The sequence below is a fragment of the Gallus gallus genome, chromosome 4, assembly GCF_016699485.2.
Source record: "Gallus gallus isolate bGalGal1 chromosome 4, bGalGal1.mat.broiler.GRCg7b, whole genome shotgun sequence".
NCBI lineage: Eukaryota > Metazoa > Chordata > Aves > Galliformes > Phasianidae > Gallus > Gallus gallus.
Window position 1 is genome coordinate 85,468,057 of NC_052535.1, and position 22,501 is coordinate 85,490,557.

The 22,501-nt window shown below is 49.6% G+C and overlaps 3 protein-coding genes across 11 annotated transcripts; all 3 read right to left on the reverse strand.

The window, feature by feature from the left end:
• Positions 1–1,498: 1,498 nt before the first annotated feature.
• LOC121110778 (T-cell surface glycoprotein CD8 alpha chain-like) lies at positions 1,499–10,513 on the reverse strand. 2 transcript variants are annotated; one of them, XM_040700363.2, is made up of 5 exons: positions 10,427–10,513; positions 3,247–3,615; positions 2,598–2,708; positions 2,324–2,440; positions 1,499–1,839 (listed from the first exon to the last, which is right to left on the reverse strand). In XM_040700363.2, the coding sequence occupies exons 1-5, from the start codon at positions 10,473–10,475 to the stop codon at positions 1,823–1,825; spliced, it is 663 nt and encodes a 220-aa protein (XP_040556297.1). In that variant the 5' UTR covers positions 10,476–10,513; the 3' UTR covers positions 1,499–1,822. The 2 variants fall into 2 exon arrangements, with proteins under 2 accessions (XP_040556297.1, XP_040556296.1); XM_040700362.2 differs by having other exon boundaries at positions 1,499–2,440.
• Positions 6,309–22,501, reverse strand: LOC100858172 (T-cell surface glycoprotein CD8 alpha chain-like). Of its 5 annotated transcripts, XM_040700406.2 has the most exons (6): positions 22,412–22,501; positions 21,471–21,839; positions 20,915–20,932; positions 9,208–9,285; positions 7,284–7,400; positions 6,309–6,546 (listed from the first exon to the last, which is right to left on the reverse strand). In XM_040700406.2, exons 1-6 carry the CDS (start codon positions 22,458–22,460, stop codon positions 6,530–6,532), a joined length of 648 nt encoding a protein of 215 aa, XP_040556340.1. In that variant the 5' UTR covers positions 22,461–22,501; the 3' UTR covers positions 6,309–6,529. The 5 variants fall into 5 exon arrangements, with proteins under 5 accessions (XP_040556340.1, XP_040556338.1, XP_040556341.1 ...); XM_040700404.2 differs by lacking the exons at positions 6,309–6,546; positions 7,284–7,400; positions 9,208–9,285 and adding exons at positions 12,089–12,329; positions 20,548–20,664 and having other exon boundaries at positions 20,822–20,932; XM_015285940.4 differs by lacking the exons at positions 6,309–6,546; positions 7,284–7,400; positions 9,208–9,285 and adding exons at positions 19,747–20,063; positions 20,548–20,664 and having other exon boundaries at positions 20,822–20,932.
• Positions 12,089–16,711, reverse strand: LOC121113234 (T-cell surface glycoprotein CD8 alpha chain-like). 4 transcript variants are annotated; one of them, XM_040700415.1, is made up of 3 exons: positions 14,620–15,285; positions 13,915–14,007; positions 12,089–13,183 (listed from the first exon to the last, which is right to left on the reverse strand). In XM_040700415.1, the coding sequence occupies exons 1-3, from the start codon at positions 14,885–14,887 to the stop codon at positions 12,930–12,932; spliced, it is 615 nt and encodes a 204-aa protein (XP_040556349.1). In that variant the 5' UTR covers positions 14,888–15,285; the 3' UTR covers positions 12,089–12,929. The 4 variants fall into 4 exon arrangements, 2 of the variants coding, with proteins under 2 accessions (XP_040556349.1, XP_040556350.1); XR_005859944.1 differs by adding an exon at positions 15,460–16,711 and having other exon boundaries at positions 12,336–14,007; positions 14,620–14,810; XR_006939294.1 differs by adding an exon at positions 15,460–16,711 and having other exon boundaries at positions 12,336–13,183; positions 13,915–14,810.

Here is a 22,501-nt window from a genome sequence, read left to right on the forward strand (position 1 = left end):
TCCTTGTCCTCGTGGCTCATGAATGGAGTTGGTTTCCACACAAGGCCACCACCTGCTGTGATGTCCTCAGAACCGGAACCGTGAGTCACTGTTCAGAAGACTGCTTTTCATATTCAGATTGTTATTTGCTGAGTTGGGTTGTGGGTCATCACTACAAAAATGATACCCCCAGCCCCTTCATCTTCTGATTTTGCCTGTCATGCCATGCAGGATGATGGTGACTATGCTGTGTAATAGGGGGTGCATTAAGGGCTATCACTCCTTTCTGCTGCCTTGGAGAAACTGTTAATGAATACATGTATTTAAGGAATGATGAAAGGTTGTTGTCAGTGGAGAGAGATGCACTGTGGTGCATCCCTTCCCAGGAGGGACATGCTTCATTGACCAGAGAGGGACCCAGGCAAGTTTAGCTCTGATGGACACATCTGTGTGTGGTTGGATGAAACCACTCTGCTCTTGAGCCTCCATCTCTGGTCTCCTAAGTAACAAATCAACTGGGACAGAGATCTTCCTTGCCTTGATCCTGTGTTTATGTATCTCAGTACAGAACAGTTTTTTCTTTCTGTAGAATCCTAAGAATCGCCAAGGTTGGAAAAGACCTCAAAGATCATCCAATACAACCATTCCACTATCGCTAATATTCCCACTAATCCATGTCCCTCAGTGCAACATCTAAGCCTTTCTGGAACACCTCCAGTTTCAGTGAGTCCACTACCTCCCTGGGCAGCCTATTCCTACACCTGTCCACTCTCTCGGGGAAGAAATATTTTCTGCCATCCAAACTGAATCTTCCCTGGCACAGCCTGAGGGCAATTCTTCTAGTCCTAGTAACATCTAAGAACAAGTAATACTGTCCCAGTGGCAATTATTTTATTCTGAAAGGCTTCAGACAGAAGGAGGACCACCAAGAACAGCTCTAATTTGAAACCTTCACCTGTGGAGGCAATTTAGATCAGCTGCGTGGTTGAATTTTGTCTATGCCTGCTGAGGACATTTCCGTTGCACAAGCAAGAGGCGAGTTTCTACCACGGACCCGAGGCAGATCCTCACTGCTTCCAACATCATTTGGTGTGAAACTTCATTGTGGAATTTTGTTTTTATAACATTAGTGGGATAGCATGTTACATTGTAAGTCTCTCTGTTGCCTTTGTCAATAATAAATTAAGCTGAGCTACACAATGAAAGAAAAAGAAGTTACACCCTGCTTGTCTGGAAGACTTTGGTATTGAGAAATTGAGGCATTAGAACTGAGTTATGTATATGAGGGGTTTATTGGTCATCTCGTGGAAGGCTCAGCTGTTATCTCAACACAGTTTGGAGTGCCTTTCTAATGGGGACTTTTCTTCTTTTGCAGTATTAGTGAGGTAGGTTGTAGCAAGTTGGGTCTCCCTGCCCTCATGGAAATTGTTAATTAAAATAAACATCTTGCAGGAAGAGATAAAAATTACAGTGGGGAAGATATTGGAAAACAGAAGGAGACTGAGGCATCAGAACAGAGTATTGGATATGATTGGTTTATTGGTCATCTCCTGGAAGGCTCAGCTGTCCAGCACAGCGCACAGCACTTTTCCACAGCGGCACGGAGCTGCCCGGCTTCTTAGGGTCAGCGCTGTCCCCCGCGGTCTGGGTGTGTCCCAGCAGTGTGGGGCAGGAGCACATGTCAGGCCGCGGGAGGTGTGCAGTGCTGGTGGGCAGCAGAGCAGTAGCAGCCAAATGCCTGCGCTGCATCAGGGCAGCTGTGTGTGTTGCTGATGGGCTCCGTGCGGTGCTTGAGGAGGACGTCTGTGTGCCTTCTGCTGAGCAGCGACGCAGCACTGCTTGCTTACGGTGAGCTTGGTCCTGCAAGGGATGGGCTTGTGGTGAGCGTGTGTGACGTGTGGCTGTGTTTATTTCAGCACTGCTGATGCTTCCTGCTGTTAGCATGGGAACGTCTGATCTGTTTAGCAAGGAGGAGTCCAGAGTATAAATGAAGGTTTCTGAATTTACTCTTAAATCACAATCATGCATTTGAAATGGAGTTTTGTCAACAATGAAGAAGAATACCGAGTTCTGCCTTAAGGCAGAGTCTGTTAAAGGCACTGTTGTTTGCTGTAAGCTGGCATGGAACTCTTCAGGATGAATCTCCCTCCATGACACTCCTCCCCATTTTGCTTCTCTGTCACTACTGTTCATTGCTTTCATTGAATTATGATGCTGAGCCAGAAATTGAGCAGAAAATGTGGATGTTTTGCAACAATCTCTGCTTCAGCATTAGTGCTGCTTGCTGCAGAAATTAATGCAGCTAATGAATCTTCCCTGGTACTTACTTTCACAGGGGACTTACTTTGGCAGTGCATGGTGGTGATGGTTATGGCAGTGAGGAGCAGGAGGCAGGCACAAGCCAGGTTAACCCACATGACTAATTTACAGCAGAAATTGGGCATGTTCTCCTTGCTTCTTCCTTCAGGAAGAAAGGGGAGAGAGGAAAGAGGAAAGGCCCAGCAGCAGACCACTCCCTGTGTTCTGAATGAGCTGTAGTCAGCACAGACATTAACATTGCCACTTCTGATGAAAGCAGCACTGCTGGCAGAGCCCCTGCTTCCCCACAGCTGGGTTACCTGGATCCGGGCTGTGCTGGGAGATGTCCTTCATGGTGACCTGGCTGCTCTGGGTGGTGGCAGTGAGTGTGACTGCTCTGAGTGTGGTGGGTGCTGCTGTTGTTGTTGTGACTGGAAGGAGAAATGGATGAATACAGCAAAGTAAAATAAAACCACTTTCTCACACCCCTCCCAGGACACAGGCAACACAGGGGGAATTTGTAGGTCTCATTTTGAAAAATGATGCAGCGAAACACTGCCCAACCATGGAAATAGAAGGCTTAGGGTTCCTAATTCTTTGGCAGCACACTTGGAGATCTTTCCTACTAGAAACAATGTTTTGGGCAACGTGGGAACTTTTTCTTTCCACAGACCAACTACCACATGGAAAGTGATTTTATTTTTGAGATGCTGCAAGCATTTGGAGGTTGTCAGGAGATTCGAGAATGATGTGAGGTGAGGAAAAGGAGGTGGTGGCTGCAGTCTTTGTAACTCTCATCCCTCAGAGGTGCTGATGGGATGGAGAGGTGCTGCTGGGCAACCTGTGTGTTTGGGCAGGGCCGGTACCATGAGCAGAGCAGGGCCATGGGGAGTGTGGGCGATGGGCCGGATTGAAAAGGCACGGGCAGGGGTGCTGGGTGTGAGCGAGGTGGGAGAAGCTGTTGCTGACCTGGGAAGAAAGCACGTTGTCCAGAGCTGAAGTGCAGCACCTGGTTGATGTTGGCAATGCAGAAATAGATCCCCTGGTCCTGTGCCCTGAAGTTCTTCACTGTCAGCCGATAGGAGCTGCCTTGTTTTGACACCTCAAATTGTGAAGATGCTCCCTTGTTCCCTGGGAAAGTGGTTGAGGAAAACTTGGAAATGTAGACAATGAAGTGAAGGTTGCCATCCTTGTCCAGGCGGATCCAGGAGACTCCACAGGAGGTTTTGTATGTATGACACTCGAGCCCAAGCCGCTGCCCTTCCTTTGGGTGCTTCATACTCCTGTTGAGGAAACTGACTGCCATCGTGTTCCCCTGTCCTTGGGCACCGGTGAAGCCTGTGGGCAGAAGTTGGCCACGTGTCATCAGGTGCTGCTCAGGAAGAGCTCCCAAGGTCTTTGGGCAGGGCTCTTCCCCACTGGTGCAATGCGTTGCAGACAGCCGGGCTGTGAGGGTGAATGCGGAGGGAGGGCCTCGGCGTCCAGCACGCTTGGGTGCTGTGCTGGAGTCCCTGGGGACTCAGCATTGAGGTCGCCGGGCTCTCGAGATGGATGCTCAGAAAGCAGCCCTTCAGCTGCCTTCTCGGGGCTGCTGCCATTTCCCAGCTTCTTTGCCATGTGATTCCCCCCTAACAGCTGCCTCATGCCCCCTCTCTCCCCTTCCCCATCCTCTCCAGCAACAGCTGTCTAAACAGGCTCTGTTCCTGCTGCGTATAGTGCTGCAGTCCTTCCATTCCTGCTTCCCTGCACGGTCCCTGAGCAGCCTCAATTCTGTCCTTTTGGTATTCCCTTTCCTTCCCCTTGGTTTCTTTTGCCCAGTTTCTTGGCTGTGGTGCAAGGGGAATGCCTTCACCCATTGTCCTCCTTCCTCCCGGCACAGGTTCCCAATAAGCCCACTTGCATACTCACAGAGCCCTAGGCTGAGCAGGAGGAGCAGTGCAGGAGACCCGGCCACCATCCTCGTCAGGGCGGTGCAGCGGAGCAAAGCTATTCTTTCTCACTGAAGTTTGGAGGCAGTGTAACTTATAGGAGAGGATGTGATGTCATCAGGACCCTCTTCTGTGAAGAGGTGTTGTTCATAAAAGAATGATTTCTGTGGCACTTCATTTGTGATCCTGAACATGGGCTCATTTATTGCGATAGTATTGTTTTTAATGCTGCCTCATCGATTTTGCTGCGGTGTCTTCAGTTGAGATTCAGACTGACAATGTTCATCCTTGAAATCAAATCAGCTGCCACAAACTACAGTCTCACAGCCATTTCGGGCACTCTCATCATGTCCACATTAGCAAGTCTCATGCCATTGACATGGGCTGCAAGTTGTGTTTGAGGCAGAAAGATTTATTTTAGTATGTTTTCTTCTCTTCTATTTTCAGATTGATCCATGTGCACTTCTCATCTCAGGTCCATGCATTGCTGAGATGCAGCTGAGTGCTTCAGCTCAGCTGTTCTCCACGTTTCTTGTTTATACTCTCTGTGCTGAAACCGCTGTGTGCAAGGCAGGAGGTCTGTGCTGTGGTAGCCATCCCTGCAGCCCCATGTCCCAGACTCATGCAGGCTTATTTGGTTAGTTTAAATTCTTGTCCTTTTGTTCTACAACCACAGGGACTTCCGCCCTGCCAAAAATAACCCTTATATGCTGCAACAGTGAGGGCTCTTGCTGCTGCCTCCAGGTGACCACTCACTCACTTGTTTGTAAGTGCTGGGCTTCCTGCAGCTTTGCACATACAGTAACGACAGTTTCCCTGGGCTGGTGTTGTTTGTGTCTTCTGTTGTTATTTCCTGGCTCTGCTGTTGTTTGTGATGTGTTGTTGTATTCCTCTTTTGCAAATGTGCCCCCTGTTCCTGGGTGCCAGAAAGCAGGCACCACTGTCTGATGGAAGTGCTGTTTTGTGAGGAAATGGGCCCAAACTGTGTGGTTATCCCTGGGCTCATTTGATTGGGCCTGAATGCAGTTTTGTGAGTAAGGAAAGCCAGTGTGAAACCATCTAGAATTGGGTTTCTGGTGTCAGATTGAAGTAAATCAGCTGGGTTTTGTTTGTTTATTTTGTTTTGTTTTGGCAAAATAAATAGGAAATATATTTCATTGAGTAAATTACATTTCAAGAATCTGTGTCTTGACATCACTTCCAGCAAGTGTGAACAATGGACTGATCGGCCTCACTCCATTTGTCATTGAGGTACTTACTCTGCTTGGGTAGGCTTCTTCTGTTGTCAGTTTAGTCTTCTCAGTCTAAATAGAATCCACGCTGCCTTTGCAATGGGATCGGGAGCTCTGGGGAGTGCCTGGTTTCACTGTCTCGTGGAGGAACGTGGGTCAGGAACTGAAGCTATGGGCGTGCCTTGTGGGTGGCTGAAGCTGTCTCATGAGGTGCTGCATTGAGCTGCTTCTGCCTTATAGCAGCACTGTGACCAAAGCAGGAAAATTCCTGAGCTGAAGCTATGGGCATTGCTGGTGAGCTCCCACCTAAGCAGTTGTTCTGCGTGCAGTAAGGTCAGCCATGGTTAAATTGTGATGTTTCAGATCCATTTATACAATGTCCTCACCTGCTGAGCAGCCACCATCAGCAATTCAGTGCAAGTGAGAGAGCTGGGAAAGAGAGGTGAGCTTTCAGGTATGGACATTCTTCCTGCCCTGAAAAGCAGAGGCATCACAGTTTAATATCTGTAGAGGCTGTGGTGAAATTGGACTGTATTTAGTTAATAAGTGTCAAACAATGAATGAATGAGATATGGCTGTGGAGAGCATAGACAAAATCATGTGGGGAAAAGGGAGTCTGATAGGTTTTGGAATGGGCTCAGGGGGATATGATTTTGAGATGAATGATCTCGGTGCTTGCTGTGTTGATTTCATTTGGAAAAGCTGGGAGAGATTTCCCACTGTGGATCCCTGGTCAGACAGACAAACATATGTCAGTATAGCTGGGAGTAGATTTCTTTGATTTGAAACATGAGTGATGTTGGTTGTAGCTTGTTCAGTCCCTCAGCCCCTATGAAAACTGTGCGTGAAGCCAAAGAACACACTGTGAGCATTAAGAATTAGAAGCGTTTAATCTGGAAGACTTCAGAAGTGAGAGGTAGCTTGGGGTCTGAGAGCTGAGTTTTGGGTGTGATGGATGGGTAGGCGGAGAAGGATCAGCACAAATGCCCACTCTGCATCAGGGCAGCTGTGTGTATTGATGATGGGATCAGTGCGGTGCTTGTGGCGGATGCCTGTGTGCCTTCTGCTGAGCAGCGACGCAGCACTGCTTGCTTACGGTGAGCTTGGTCCTGCAAGTGACAATGGAGTGTGAGACATGGTTGGTTTTGATCATCCGTCTGCTTTGTGCATTTAGAACATTTGATCTCTTTGGTAAGGAAGAACTGAGAGCTGAGTGAAAGTTTCAGAATTTTGTCTCCAGTCGCAACCTAAGGTTCAGCAGGAGGGGGGAAAAGAGAAATGCTGGCGCTCAAACATACCTTTGCCCTGGCTACTTTCTCTGATCAAATTAAAGATTTCAGACCTGAAATTGTGCCCAAACCTGTTGCCTTCCCAGAAGTGTAGCCTCACTGCTTTCAGCATAGCAGCCTCTGAGTATGTGTAATTAAGGAGGTAGTTTGGCTGTAGCTCAATCTGCTGCTGAGAGTGTTAGCATGTGGATTTTGAAGACCTATACTGGAGCAAGTTTCTCTTGAGTTATTCCTCAGTGTTTTGGGTTCTGCATCTTCCAACCCTGATTTATGGATATCAGGATTATAGAGGCAAAGTAGTCTAATGGAATGAAGTTTCTGTGTTTTCAGTTATTGCCTGAGAGTGCAGAATGCAATAAATATTTCTCAGTCTAACCTAGAAATGAGGAAAATATGGGAAAGAGTTTTAAGAGCAGTCCTTCAGCATTCCCTGTGTCCTGGATACGCAATGGCTGCATGAGGGCAATAGGGAGAGAGCCCATTGCCCTGGCGGAATGGTTTGTGCTCTGTAGTGTGAGGCTCTAGGAACCTCTGCATGGTGTCAGGGTGCAACTTACTTTGGCAGTGCGTGATGGTGATGGTTATGGCAGTGAGGAGCAGAAGGCAGGCACAGGCCAGGTTAGTCCACATGACTATATCAGAGCAGAAATGCAGCATGTTCTCATGGCTTGCTCCTGCAGGAAGAAAGGAAAGAGAGGAAAGTCAAAATGCTCACCTCCTGCTTGGGGATACGTCCAGTTGTGGTAGAGCCATGGGGAGGTCCTGCAGCAAAGGGATCCGTGAGGCCCTGAGTGAGGCTGGTGGTAGTTGTAGGTGAGGAGTGGTCTTCCATAGGGCTCAGAGAGAGAGATGGAGACCAAGGATGTCTGCTGGTGACATCCCCAGCTGTGGGCTGCTGCTGTTGGCATTGTGCTCTGGAGCTGAGTGAGGACATGTAGCCAGATGATTTCTCATATTCCCTTCTGAGGCTAAAAGCCAGTGTTATCTCAAAATACAATCCTTTGCTTCAGTGTGGCACATAATTTGGCATGCTTGTGACTTTTAGGTCCCCCCATGTGGGATGAAAGATAAGTTGAATGATGGAATTGTGGGATCATAGAGTCATTGAATCATAGACTTGCTCAGGTTGAAAAAGACCTACAAGATCATCACAACCACAACCTGACCAAACTACCCCAACCAACAACCCTCTGCTAAGTCATGTCCCTGAGCTCCCTGTCCAAACTGTTTTTAAACACATCCAGGGATGGTGTCTCAGCCACCTCCCCGGGGAGCCTGTTCCAGTGCTTAAGAACCCTTTCTGTAAAGCTTTTCCCGATATCCAATCAAAACCTCCCTTGGCACAACTTGAGTTCTATTCTCCTGGTCCTGTCACCAGTGAGAACAGAACAGCCCCGCTCTCACTGCAATCACCTTTCAGGTATTTGAAGAGAGCTGTAAGGTCTCTCCCCAGCCTCCTCTTCCCCAGACTAAACAGCCCTGGTTCCTTCAGTCGCTCCTTGTAGGGCATATTCTTCAAGCCCTTCACAAGCTTTGTTGCTCTTCTTTGGCCCTGGTCCAGCACCTCAATGTCCTTTCTGTACTGAGGTGCCCCAAACTGACCACTGTTCTCGAGGTGCAGCCTCACCAGTGCTGAGTACAGGGGCAGGATTTCTTCCCTAGTCCTGCTCTCCACACCATTCCTGATACAAGCCAGGATACCTGGGCACACTGGTGGCTCATATTCAGCCAACTGTCCATCAGCACACAAAGGACCCTTTCCATCAGGCAACTTTCCAGCCACTCTTCCCCAAGCCTGTAGGGTTGCCTGGGGTGGTTGTGACCAAAACGCAGGACCCAACACATGATCCTATTGAGACACATACAGTTTACCTTGGCCCGTCTATCCAGGTCCCTGTGTAGTAGGCTTCTCCCCTCTGGCAGATCATCGCTCCTTCTCAACCTAGTGTCATCTGCAAACTTACTGAGGGTGATCTCAATCCCCTAATCAAGATCGTTACTAAAGATGTTGAATAGGATTGGCCTGAGTACTGAGCTCTGGGGGACACCTCTCACATCTGGATGCCAACTGGATTTAACTCCATTGATCACAACTCTTTAGGCCTGAACATCCAGCCAGTGCTTCACCCAGCAGAGCATATGTCCATCCAAAGTGTGGGCAGCCAGTTTCTGCTCGAGGATGTTGTAGGGGACAGTGTCAAAAGCTTGAAAGAAGTCTACTTATAGAGCACATTGACAGCCTTACCTTCATCTACTAAGAGGATTCCCTTGGCACAGAATGAAGCCAGATTTGTCAAACAGGATTTACCATTCATGAACTCATGCTGACCGGGCCTGATCCCCTAGTTGGCCTTCAATTGGTGGATGGTGGCTCTTGAGAACCAATTCTTCCCACGTCAGTGAGATCAGTCCTTAATTTAGGCTCATGAGAGCAAAGCAGCACTGCTGGCAGAGCCCCTGCCCCCCCTGCAGCTGGGTTACCTGGGCCTGAACTGTGCTGGGAGATGTCCTTCTTGGTAACCTGGCTGCTCTGATTGTAGGCAGTGAGTGTGGTGGGTGAAGCTCTTGATGCGACTGCTAGGAAGAAGTGTGCGGATACATAGAGTTAAAACAGATAAGCTTTTGTTCAGCCGTTGCAGGACATGGGGGGACTTTGTAGGGCCATTGTGTTTGGGCAGTGTCGGTACCACAAATGAAGCGGGTGAGCAGGGAGCCTCTATGAGGAGGAGCAGTGCCTGTGTGATGAGATGGCTTGGGAAAAGAAGCAGGGCCATGGGGAGTGTGGGCGATGGGCTGGATGGAGAAGGCACGGGCAGGGGTGCTGGGTGTAAGCGAGGTGGGAGAAGCTGTTGCTGACCTGGGAAGAAAGCACGTTGTCCAGTGCTGAAGTGCAGCACGGGGGTGATGTAGTTGACACAGAAGTAGATCCCCTCATCTTCTGCCCTGAAGGATTTCACAACCAGCGTAGAGGTGCTGACTCTCCATGATGCCTCAAAGTGCGGAGATGTTCTCTCACCCCCATTAAATGTGGTGGTGTTCATCTCGTAACTGGAGAGAATGAAGTGAACATTCCCACTCTTGTCCAGGCGGATCCAGGATACTTTCCAGGAGTCATTGTTTCTCATGCAGTCCAGCTCCAGCCTCTGTCCCTTCTGGGGCTGTATGATGCTCCTGTTGAGAAACCTGACCACCACTGCATCCCTCTGTCCCTGGGCACCGGTGCAGCCTGTGGGCAGAATTCAGCCATGTCCCCTCAGGTGCTGCTCGGGAAGAGCTCCCAGGGCCTATGAGCAGGGCTCTTCCCCACCGCTGCAGTGTGTGGTGCATGGCAGGCAGGCAGGCGGGCTGTGAGGGAGAATGCGGAGGGAGAGCCTTGGTGTCCAGCACGCTTGGGTGCTTTGCTGGAGTCCCTGGGAACTTAGTGTTGAGAGCGCCGGGCTCTTGAGATGGATGCTGCCCTTCAGAGCAGCCCTTCAGCTGCCGTCTTCTGAGGCTGTTGCTATTTCCCAGCTTCTCTGCCAGGTGATTCCCCCCTAACCACTGCCTCATGCCCCCCTCTCCCCTTCCCCATTCCCTCCAGCAACACCTGTCTGAACAGGCTCTGTTCCTGTTGCATATCACGCTGCAGTCCCACCACTCCCGCTTCCCTGCGCAGTCACTGAGCAGCCCTGAATTCCATCCTTCCCACTTCCATACTCACAGAGCCCCAGGCTGAGCAGGAGGAGCAGTGCAGGAGACCCGGCCACCATCCTCGGGGCAGTGCAGCGGAGCGCGGCTGATCTTTTTCACTGAACTTTGGAGGCAGCGTAACTTATAGGAGAGGATGTGATGTCATCAGGACCCTCTTCTGTGAAGAGGCGTTGTTCATAAAAGAATGATTTCTGTGGCACTTCATTTGTGATCCCGAACTTGGACTCATTAACTGTAATAGCATTGTTTGTAGTGGTGCCTCATCGATTTTGCTCCGTTGTCTTCAGCTGAGGTTCTGACAGTGGTCCTGCCTGAAATCAAATCAGCCACCACAAACTGCAGTCTCGCAGCCATTTCGGGTGCTCTCATCATGTCCACATTTGCAGAAAACAAGGATAATTCCCGTGCCATTGAGATGGGCTGCAAGTTGTGTTTTATGCAGGAGGTTTTATTTTAGCATATTCTGCTATTCTATTTTCAGATTGATCCATGTGCGCTTCTCATCTCAGGGTCCATGCATTGCTGAGATGCAGCTGAGTCCCTCAGCTCAGTTGTTCTCCACGTTTCTTCCTACTCTCTGTGCAGAAACGGCTGTGTGCAGGGCAGGAGGTCTGTGCTGTGGTAGCCATCCCTGCAGCCCCATGTCCCAGACTCATGCAGACTTATTTTTCTTGAGTTTAAATTCTTGTCCTTTTGTTCTACAACCACAGGGACTTCCGCCCTGCCAAAAATAACCCTTAAATGCTGCAACAGTGAAGGCTGTTGCTGCTGCCTCCAGGTGACCACTCACTCACCCGTTGGTAAGTGCTGGTCTTCCTGCAGCTTTGCACATACAGTAACGACAGTTTCCGTGGGCTGGTGTTGTTTGTGTCTTCTGTTGTTATTTGCTGGCTCTGCTGTTGTTTGTGATGTGTTGTTGCATTCCTCTTTTGCAAACGTGCCCCCTGATCCTGGGTGCCCGAAAGCAGGCACCGCTGTCTGATGGAAGTGCTGTTTTGTGAGGAAATGGGCCCAAACTGTGTGGTTATCCCTGGGCTCATTTGATTGGGCCTGAATGCATTTTGGTGAGTAAGGACAGCTGGTGTGAAACCTTCTGGAATGGGGCAACTAAGGTCAGCCATGGTTAAACTGTGATGCTTCAGATGCACTTATACAAAGTCCAGCTGAGTCCTCACTTACAGAGCGGCAATCATCAGCATCACTGTTAGTGCAACTGAGAGAGTTGGGAAAGAGAGATGAGCTCTCAGGTGTAGAAGTTCTTCCTGCCCTTAAAAACAGAGGCATCGAGGCTTATTGTCAATTATCACCTCGGCTGCGGTGAAGTTGGTTTGTATTTAATTTATTTCCGTCAAACAATGAATGAATGAGATATGGCTGTGGAGAGCATAGACCAAATCATGTGGGGAAGAGGGTGTCTGACAGGTTTTGGAATGGGCTCAGGAGGACGTGAGGTTGAGATGAATGATCTCGGTGCTTGCTGAGTTGATTTCCGTTGGAAAAGCTGGGAGAGATTTCCCGCTACGGATGCTGGTCAGACAGACAAATATATGTCAGTATAGCTGGGAGTGGATTTCTTTTTTTTTTTTTTTTAAACAATATTGGTGTTGGTTGTTGCTTGTTTAATACCCCCGCCCCAATGAAAACTATGAATGAAAGCAAAGGACACACTGAGAACGTTAAGAATTAGGAGCGTATAATCTGGAAGACTTCAGAAGTGAGATGTGGGTTGGGGTCTGAGAGCTGAGTTTTGGGTGTGATTGCTGAATGGGCAGAGAAGGATCAGCCAAATGCCCACTCTCCATCAGGGCAGCTGTGTGTGTTACTGATGGTATCAGTGCGGTGCTTGTGGCGGATGCCTGTGTGCCTTCTGCTGAGCAGCGTTGCAGCACTGCTTGCTTACGGTGAGCTTGGTCCTGCAAGTGACAACGGAGTGTGAGACATGGTTGGTTTTGATTATCCGTCTGCTTTGTGCATTTAGAACATTTGATCTCTTTGGTAAAGAAGAACTGAGAGCTGAGTGAAAGTTTCAGAATTTCATCTCCAGTCACAACCTTAGTTTCAACAGGAGGGGGGAAAAGAGAAATGCTGGCGCTCAAACATACCTTTGCCCTGGCTACTTTCTCTGATCAAATTAAAGATTTCAGACCTGAAATTGTGCCCAAACCTGTTGCCTTCCCAGAAGTGTAGCCTCAAAGCTTGCAGCATAGCAGCCTCTGAGTATGTGTAATTAAGGAGGTAGTTTGGCTGTAGCTCAATCTGCTGCTGAGAGTGTTAGCATGTGGATTTTGAAGACCTATACTGGAGCAAGTTTCTCTTGAGTTATTCCTCAGTGTTTTGGGTTCTGCATCTTCCAACCCTGATTTATGGATATCAGGATTATAGAGGCAAAGTAGTCTAATGGAATGAAGTTTCTGTGTTTTCAGATATTGCCTGAGAGTGCAGAATGCAATAAATATTTCTCAATCTAACCTAGAAATGAGGAAAATATGGGAAAGAGTTTTAAGAGCAGTCCTTCAGCATTCCCTGTGTCCTGGATACACAATGGCTGTGTGAGGGCAATAGGGAGAGAGCCCATTGCCCTGGCGGAATGGTTTGTGCTCTGTAGTGTGAGTCTCCAGGAACCTCTGCATGGTGTCAGGGTGGGTCTTCCTTTGGCGGTGTGTGATGATGATGGTTATGGCAGTGAGGAGCAGGAGGCAGGTGCCAGCCACTTGAACCCAGAGAAAAACTTCACAGGAGGAGTTCAGCATGTTCTTGTTGCTTGTTCCTGCAGGAAGAAAGGAGAGAGGGGAAAAAGTGAGGCCCGGCTCTCGGCTGTGGTGTCATCCAGTTGTGGTAGAGCCATCAAGAGGTCCAGCAGGAAAGGGAGCCGTGTGGCTCTGAGCAAGGATGGCGGTAGGTGTAGATAAGGAGACGGCTTCCATAGGGCACAGAGAGATGGGTACCAGAGATGTCTGCTGGTGACATTCTCAGCTGTGGGCTGCTGCTGTGAGCATGTTTCTGGTGAGCTGAGGGAGGACAGGTAGCCACAAGATTTCTTGTATTCCCTGCTAAGGCTTAAAGCAGTGTTAGCTCAAAATGCAGTCCCTTTTTTTTTTTGGATGTGATCCATCATTGTGCATGCTTGTGAGTTTTGGGTCACCCCTGGTAGGTTGAAAGGTAGCTTGGATAATGCAATTGTGAAATCATTGATTTTGGAAAAGACCTTCACGATCTCCTCAGCCAAGCATCAGCCTGCCCTTCTGAGTCCCATTAATATCCCACGTTCTTTATTGCCACGCTCAGAGAAGTCAAATATCTTTGTGTATGGTTACTCTACTGCTTTCCTGGGCAGCCCAGCCCAAAATGGAGTGACTTTCATCCACTCATGGGCTGCTCTCTGTTAAAGATTAGAAATCTTACTGCCTCCCCACATCAGTCAGCCCAGGCCTTAATTTAGGCTCATGAGAGCAAAGCAGCACTGCTGGCAGAGCCGCGGCCTCCCCACAGCTGGGTTACCTGCGTCCGGGCTGTGACAGGCGATGTCCTTTGTGGTGACCTGGCTGCTCTGGTTGGTGGCAGTGAGGGTGCTGGGTGCTGCTGTTGTTGTGCCTGGAAGGAGAAATGGATGAATACAGCAATATATATTCAGTCCATCTTCTGCCACCCCTGCCAGGATACAGGCAACACAGGGGGATTTTGCTGGTCCAATTTTGAAAAGTGATACAGTGAAACACTGCCAAGCATGGAAATAGAAGGCCTAGGGATCCTAAATCACTGGCAGCACGTACCGAGATCTTTCTTATTAGGAACATTGTCTTGACAGACTTGGGAACCTTTTCTTTCCACAGTCCAACCTCCACCTCAGGTGTGAGTTACTTTTTGAGCTGCTGTAAACATACAGAGGCTGTCAGGGGATTCAGGATTAATGTGAGGTGAAGAAAAGGAGGTGGTGGTTGTGGACTTTGTAACTGTCATCCCTGAGAGGCACTGATGCGATGAAGAGGTTCCGTGGGACTGCGCGGCCACCTGTGTGTTTGGGCAGGGCCGGTACCACAGGCAGAGGGGGTGAGCAGGGAGGCTCTATGCGGAGGAGTAGTGCCTGTATGATGAGACAGCTTGGGCAAAGAAGCAGGGCCATGAGGAGTGTGGGCTATGGGCCGAATTGAGAGGGCACGGGCAGGGGTGCTGGGTGTAAGCGAGGTGGGTGAAGCTGTTGCTGACCTGGGAAGAAGGCGGGTTGTCCTGAGCTGATGTGGAGCACCTGGTTAATGCTGACAGTGCAGAAATAGATCCCCTCATCTTCTGCCCTGAAGGATTTCACAACCAGCGTAGAGGTGCTGACTCTCCATGATGCCTGAAAGTGCGGAGATGTTCTCTCACCCCCATTAAATGTGGTGGTGTTCTTTCTGTAACTGGAAAGAATGAAGTGAATGTTCCCACTCTTGTCCAGGCGGATCCAGGATACTTTCCAGGAGTCATTGTTTCTCATGCAGTTCAGCTCCAGCCTCTGTCCCTTCTGGGGCTGTATGATGCTCCTGTTGGGAAACCTGACCACCACTGCATCCCTGTGTCCCTGGGTGCCAGTGCAGCCTGTGGGCAGAATTCAGCCATGTCCCCTTAGGTGCGGCTCGGGAAGAGCTCCCGGGGCCTTTGGGCAGGGCTCTTCCCCACCACTGCAGTGTGCTTGCATGGCAGGCAGGCAGCCAGGCTGTGAGTGTGAATGCGGAGGGAGAGCCTTGGTGTCCAGCACGCTTGGGTGCTTTGCTGGAGTCCCTGGGGACTCAGCGTTGAGAGCGCTGGGCTCTTGAGGTGGATGCTGCCCTTCAGAGCAGCCCTTCAGCTGCCTTCTCGGGGCTGTGGCCACTTCCCAGCTTCTCTGCCAGGTGATTCCCCCCTGACAACTGCCTCACGCCGCCCCTCTCCCCTTCCCCGTTCCCTCCTGTAACATTGTCTGAACAGGCTCTGTTCCTGCTGCGTATCGTACTGCAGTCCCACCGCTCCCACTTCCCTGCACAGTCCCTGAGCAGCCTTGAATTCCTTCCTTCCCACTTCCATACTCACAGAGCCCCAGGCTGAGCAGGAGGAGCAGTGCGGGAGACCCGGACATCGTCCTTGGGGTTGTGCAACAGAGCGTGGGTGATCTTTGTCACTGAACTTTGGAGGCAGCGTAACTTATAGGAGAGGATGTGATGTCATCTGGACCCTCTTCTGTGAAGAGGCGTTGTTCCAAAAAGAATGATTTCTGCAGCACTTCATTTGTGATCCCGAACTTGGACTCATTTACTGTAATAGCGTTGTTTGTTGTGGTGCCTCATCGATTTTGCTCCGTTGTCTTCAGCTGAGGTTCAGACTGACAGTGGTCCTGCCTGAAATCAAATCAGCTACCACAAACTGCAGTCTCGCAGCCATTTCGGGTGCTCTCATCATGTCCACATTTGCAGAAAACAAGGATAATTCCCGTGCCATTGAGATGGGCTGCAAGTTGTGTTTTATGCAGGAGGCTTTATTTTAGCATATTCTGCTATTCTATTTTCAGATTGATCCATGTGCGCTTGTCATCTCAGGGTCCATGCATTGCTGAGATGCAGCTGAGTGCTTCAGCTCTGCTGTTCTCCACGTTTCTTCTTTATACTCTCTGTGCAGAAACCGCTGTATGCAAGGCAGGAGGTCTGTGCTGTGGTAGCCATCCCTGCAGCCGCATGTCCCAGACTCATGCAGACTTATTTTTCTTGAATTTAAATTCTTGTCCTTTTGTTCTACAACCACAGGGACTTCCGCCCTGCTAAAAATAACCCTTAAATGCCGCAACAGTGAGGGCCGTTGCTGCTGCCTCCAGGTGACTGCTCACCAGTTGGTAAGTGCTGGGCTTCCTGCAGCTTTGCACATACAGTAACGACAGTTTCCCTGGGCTGGTGTTGTTTGTGTCTTCTGTTGTTATTTCCTGGCTCTGCTGTTGTTTGTGATGTGTTGTTGCATTCCTCTTTTGCAAATGTGCCCCCTGATCCTGGGTGCCCGAAAGCAGGCACCGCTGTCTGATGGAAGTGTTGTTTTGTGAGGAAATGGGCCCAAACTGTGTGGTTATCCCTGGGCTCATTTGATTGGACTTCAATCATTTTGGTGTGTAAGGACAGCTGGTGTGAAACCTTCTAGAATGGGGCAACTAAGGTCAGCCATGGTCAAACTGTGATGTCAGACATCCACTTATAATGCTGTGTCCTCACTTGCGGAGCAGCAACCATCAGCATCACTGTTAGTGCAACTGAGAGAGTTGGGAAAGAGAGATGAACTCTCAGGTGTAGAGGTTCTTCCTGCCCTTAAAAAACAGGGCATCATGGTTTATTGTTAGTAAAGACTCAGCGTTGAGAGCGTTCGGGTCTTCAGATTGGTACTGCCCTACAGAGCAGCCCTCCAGCTGCCTTCTCGGGTCTGCGGCCATTTCCTAGCTTCTTTGCCAGGTGATTCCCTCCTAACAACTGCCTCATGCCTCCTCTCTCCCCTGCCTCATCTCCTCTGGCAACACCTGTCTGAACAAGCTCTGTTCCTGCTGCGTATCACGCTGCAGTCCCACCACTCCCGCTTCCCTGCACACTCACTGAGCAGCCCTGAATTCCTTCCTTCCCACTTCCATACTCACAGAGCCCCAGGCTGAGCAGGAGGAGCAGTGCAGGAGACCCGGCCATTGTCCTCACTTAACTTTCTCACTGAACTTTGGAGGCAGCATAACTTATAGGAGAGGATGTGATATCATCTGGACCCTCTTCTGTGAAGAGTCCGTGTTCAGCCTCTGAGGTGAAACAGTGAGAAATGATCTCTGCTGCACTTCATTTGTGATGCAGAACTTGGGCTTGTTTTTTGTGATAGTGTTGTTTTTAATGATGCCTCGTGGATTTTGCTGCAGTATCTTCAGCTGAGATACAGACTGACAGTGCTCCTTGAAATTGGGTGAATCAGTTCAGACTGATGTTTCCCACCCACTTCACATGCAGATCTGCAGAAAACAAGGACAGGACTGGGGCCATGTGCATGCACAACATGTTGTATTGCTTAGGAGAGATTGTATTTCACTGTATTTTATTTTATTCAATGTAAAGTTTAAAGAAGACCTGGGAATGGACAGCATCTGTCCATCTGCCTCTTATGTCTGAGTCCATGCATTGCTGACATGTAGCTGAGTTCTGCAGCTCAGCTCTTCTCTGCATCTCTTCTTTGAAGTTTCTCTGCAGAAGCTGCTGTGTGCAAGGCAGGAGCTCTGTGGTGTGATACCCACCAAGACAGCCCCGTGTCCCAGTAGTATGCTAAGTTTTAATTGTTATTTATACCCTTGTGGTTTTCTTCTCCAACCACAGGGTCTTCTGCCATGTCAAAAAACAAGAAGAAACACCTTACCTGCTTTAACACTCTGAGTCCTGCCCACTGTCTGTAAGTGACCTCTCACATTGCTAAGAATTTTGTTTTCCTGCAGCTTTGTGCATACAGTCACAGCAGTTCCACTAGGCTGGTGTTATTTGCTGCTTCTTTTTTGGGGATTTCCTGTCTTTCCTGCTATATTTTGATAAGGTGTGAGGTGTTGTTCTCTTGCCTTTGCAGCAACATCCTCTGGATGTTAACAAGCCAGGCACTCCCACTGCTGCCTTTGCAACGGGATCAGGAGCTGAGCTGGTGTGCATGCCTTGTGGATGGCTGACGTTGTCCCACATTTTGTGAGGTGTTGAAGTGATCTGCTTCTGCCTTACACCAGGACTGTGACCAGAGTGGGAAAATTCCTGATTTCTGTGGTTCAGAATGATGGGGCTGGAAGGGAAGCTGTTGGCAAAAGAGGGTGCTTGAATGTTTCTGGGGATTGGATTCTCACCCTGCCATGGAGCATGGTTGCCTACCAACAGCATCTCATGTGTTGGGAGGACTTCTACAGGAGGAATACTGGATAACCCAGGAAGGGCTATAGCCTGTCTCACAATGGACAGCTTTCTTCCCTCTTTTCTCCCTGTGACAGTGAGATTCTAGTATGGGTCATTCCCAGCTACCTAACAGGTACCCTGAAGTTCCCCTCCTAAACACAGGGTTGCCCTTCCTCTTGGTCCTCGTGGCTCATGAATGGAGTTGGTTTCCACACAAGGCCACCACCTGGTGTGATGTCCTCAGAACCGGAGCCCTGAGTCACTGTTCAGAAGACTGCTTTTCATATTCAGATTGTTATTTGCTGAGTTGGGTTGTGGGTCATCACTACAAAAATGATACCCCCAGCCCCTTCATCTTCTGATTTTGCCTGTCATGCCATGCAGGATGATGGTGACTACGCTGTGTAATAGGGGGTGCATTAAGGGGTATCACTCCTTTCTGCTGCCTTGGAGAAACTGTTAATGAATACATGTATTTAAGGAATGATGAAAGGTTGTTGTCAGTGGAGAGAGATGCACTGTGGTGCATCCCTTCCCAGGAGGGACATGCTTCATTGACCAGAGAGGGACCCAGGCAAGTTTAGCTCTGATGGACACATCTGTGTGTGGTTGGATGAAACCACTCTGCTCTTGAGCCTCCATCTCTGGTCTCCTAAGTAACAAATCAACTGGGACAGAGATCTTCCTTGCCTTGATCCTGTGTTTATGTATCTCAGTACAGAACAGTATTTTCTTTCTGTAGAGTCCTAAGAATCGCCAAGGTTGGAAAAGACCTCAAAGATCATCCAATACAACCATTCCACTATTGCTAATATTCCCACTAATCCATGCCCCTCAGTGCAACATCTAAGCCTTTCTGGAACACCTCCAGTTTCAGTGAGTCCACTGCCTCCCTGGGCAGCCTATTCCTACACCTGTCCTCTCTCTCGGGGAAGAAATATTTTCTGCCATCCAAACTGAATCTTCCCTGGCACAGCCTGAGGCCAATTCTTCTAGTCCTAGTAACATCTAAGAACAAGTAATACTGTCCCAGTGGCAATTATTTTATTCTGAAAGGCTTCAGACAGAAGGAGGACCACCAAGAACAGCTCTAATTTGAAACCTTCACCTGTGGAGGCAATTTAGATCAGCAGCGTGGTTGAATTTTGTCTATGCCTGCTGAGGACATTTCCGTTGCACAAGCAAGAGGCGAGTTTCTACCACGGACCCGAGGCAGATCCTCACTGCTTCCAACATCATTTGGTGTGAAACTTCATTGTGGAATTTTGTTTTTATAACATTAGTGGGATAGCATGTTACATTGTAAGTCTCTCTGACGCCTTTGTCAATAATAAATTAAGCTGAGCTACACAATGAAAGAAAAAGAAGTTACACCCTGCTTGTCTGGAAGACTTTTGGTATTGAGAAATTGAGGCATTAGAACTGAGTTTTGTATATGAGGGGGTTTATTGGTCATCTCGTGGAAGGCTCAGCTGTCCAGCACAGCACACAGCACTTTTCCACAGCGGCACGGAGCTGCCCGGCTTCTTCGGGTCAGCGCTGTCCCCCGTGGTCTGGGTGTGTCCCAGCAGTGTGGGGCAGGAGCACGTCAGGCCGCGGGAGGTGTGCAGTGCTGGTGGGCAGCACAGGAGGAGCAGCCAAATGCCCGCGCAGCATCAGGGCAGCTGTGTGTGTTGCTGATGGGCTCCGTGCGGTGCTTGAGGAGGACGCCTGTGTGCCTTCTGCTGAGCAGCGACGCAGCACTGCTTGCTTACGGTGAGCTTGGTCCTGCAAGGGATGGGCTTGTGGTGAGCGTGTGTGACGCGTGGCTGTGTCCATTACAGCACTGCTGATGCTTCCTGCTGTTAGCATGGGAACGTCTGATCTGTTTAGCAAGGAGGAATCCAAAGTAACAGTGACGATTTCTGAATTTACTCTTAAATCTCAATCTTGCATTTGAAATGGAGGTTTGATGAGAATAAAGGAGAATACTGAGTTCTGCCTTAAGGCAGAGCCTGTTAAAGGCACTGTTGTTTGCTGTAAGCTGGCATGGAACTCTTCAGGATGAATCTCCCTCCATGACACTCCTCCCCATTTTGCTTCTCTGTCACTACTGTTCATTGCTTTCATTGAATTATGATGCTGAGCCAGAAATTGAGCAGAAAATGTGGATGTTTTGCAACAATCTCTGCTTCAGCATTAGTGCTGCTTGCTGCAGAAATTAATGCAGCTAATGAATCTTCCCTGGCACTTACTTTCACAGGGGACTTACTTTGGCAGTGCGTGGTGGTGATGGTTATGGCAGTGAGGAGCAGGAGGCAGGCACAAGCCAGGTTAACCCACATGACTAATTTACAGCAGAAATTGGGCATGTTCTCCTTGCTTCTTCCTTCAGGAAGAAAGGGGAGAGAGGAAAGAGGAAAGGCCCAGCAGCAGACCACTCCCTGTGTTCTGAATGAGCTGTAGTCAGCACAGACATTAAGATTGCCACTTCTGATGAAAGCAGCACTGCTGGCAGAGCCCCTGCTTCCCCACAGCTGGGTTACCTGGATCCGGGCTGTGCTGGGAGATGTCCTTCATGGTGACCTGGCTGCTCTGGGTGGTGGCAGTGAGTGTGACTGCTCTGAGTGTGGTGGGTGCTGCTGTTGTTGTTGTGACTGGAAGGAGAAATGGATGAATACAGCAAAGTAAAATAAAACCACTTTCTCACACCCCTCCCAGGACACAGGCAACACAGGGGAATTTGTAGGTCTCATTTTGAAAAATGATGCAGCGAAACACTGCCCAACCATGGAAATAGAAGGCTTAGGGTTCCTAATTCTTTGGCAGCACACTTGGAGATCTTTTCCTACTAGAAACAATGTTTTGGGCAACGTGGGAACTTTTTCTTTCCACAGACCAACTACCACATGGAAAGTGATTTTATTTTTGAGATGCTGCAAGCATTTGGAGGTTGTCAGGAGATTCGAGAATAATGTGAGGTGAGGAAAAGGAGGTGGTGGCTGCATACTTTGTATCTCTCATCTCTGAGAGGTGCTGATGGGATGGGGAGGTGCTGCTGGGCAACCTGTGTGTTTGGGCAGGGCCGGTACCATGAGCAGAGCAGGGCCATGGGGAGTGTGGGCGATGGGCCGGATTGAAAAGGCACGGGCAGGGGTGCTGGGTGTGAGCGAGGTGGGAGAAGCTGTTGCTGACCTGGGAAGAAAGCACGTTGTCCAGAGCTGAAGTGCAGCACCTGGTTGATGTTGGCAATGCAGAAATAGATCCCCTGGTCCTGTGCCCTGAAGTTCTTCACTGTCAGCCGATAGGAGCTGCCTTGTTTTGACACCTCAAATTGTGAAGATGCTCCCTTGTTCCCTGGGAAAGTGGTTGAGGAAAACTTGGAAATGTAGACAATGAAGTGAAGGTTGCCATCCTTGTCCAGGCGGATCCAGGAGACTCCCCAGGAGGTTTTGTATGTATGACACTCGAGCCCAAGCCGCTGCCCTTCCTTTGGGTGCTTCATACTCCTGTTGAGGAAACTGACTGCCATCGTGTTCCCCTGTCCTTGGGCACCGGTGAAGCCTGTGGGCAGAAGTTGGCCACGTGTCATCAGGTGCTGCTCAGGAAGAGCTCCAAGGTCTTTGGGCAGGGCTCTTCCCCACTGGTGCAATGCGTTGCAGACAGCCGGGCTGTGAGGGTGAATGCGGGAGGGAGGGCCTCGGCGTCCAGCACGCTTGGGTGCTGTGCTGGAGTCCCTGGGGACTCAGCATTGAGGTCGCCGGGCTCTCGAGATGGATGCTCAGAAAGCAGCCCTTCAGCTGCCTTCTCGGGGCTGCTGCCATTTCCCAGCTTCTTTTGCCATGTGATTCCCCCCTAACAGCTGCCTCATGCCCCCTCTCTCCCCTTCCCCATCCTCTCCAGCAACACCCTGTCTGAACAGGCTCTGTTCCTGTTGCGTATAGTGCTGCAGTCCTTCCATTCCTGCTTCCCTGCACGGTCCCTGAGCAGCCTCAATTCTGTCCTTTTGGTATTCCCTTTCCTTCCCCTTGGTTTCTTTTGCCCAGTTTCTTGGCTGTGGTGCAAGGGGAATGCCTTCACCCATTGTCCTCCTTCCTCCCGGCACAGGTTCCCAATAAGCCCACTTGCATACTCACAGAGCCCCAGGCTGAGCAGGAGGAGCAGTGCAGGAGACCCGGCCACCATCCTCGTCAGGGCGGTGCAGCGGAGCACAGCTATTCTTTCTC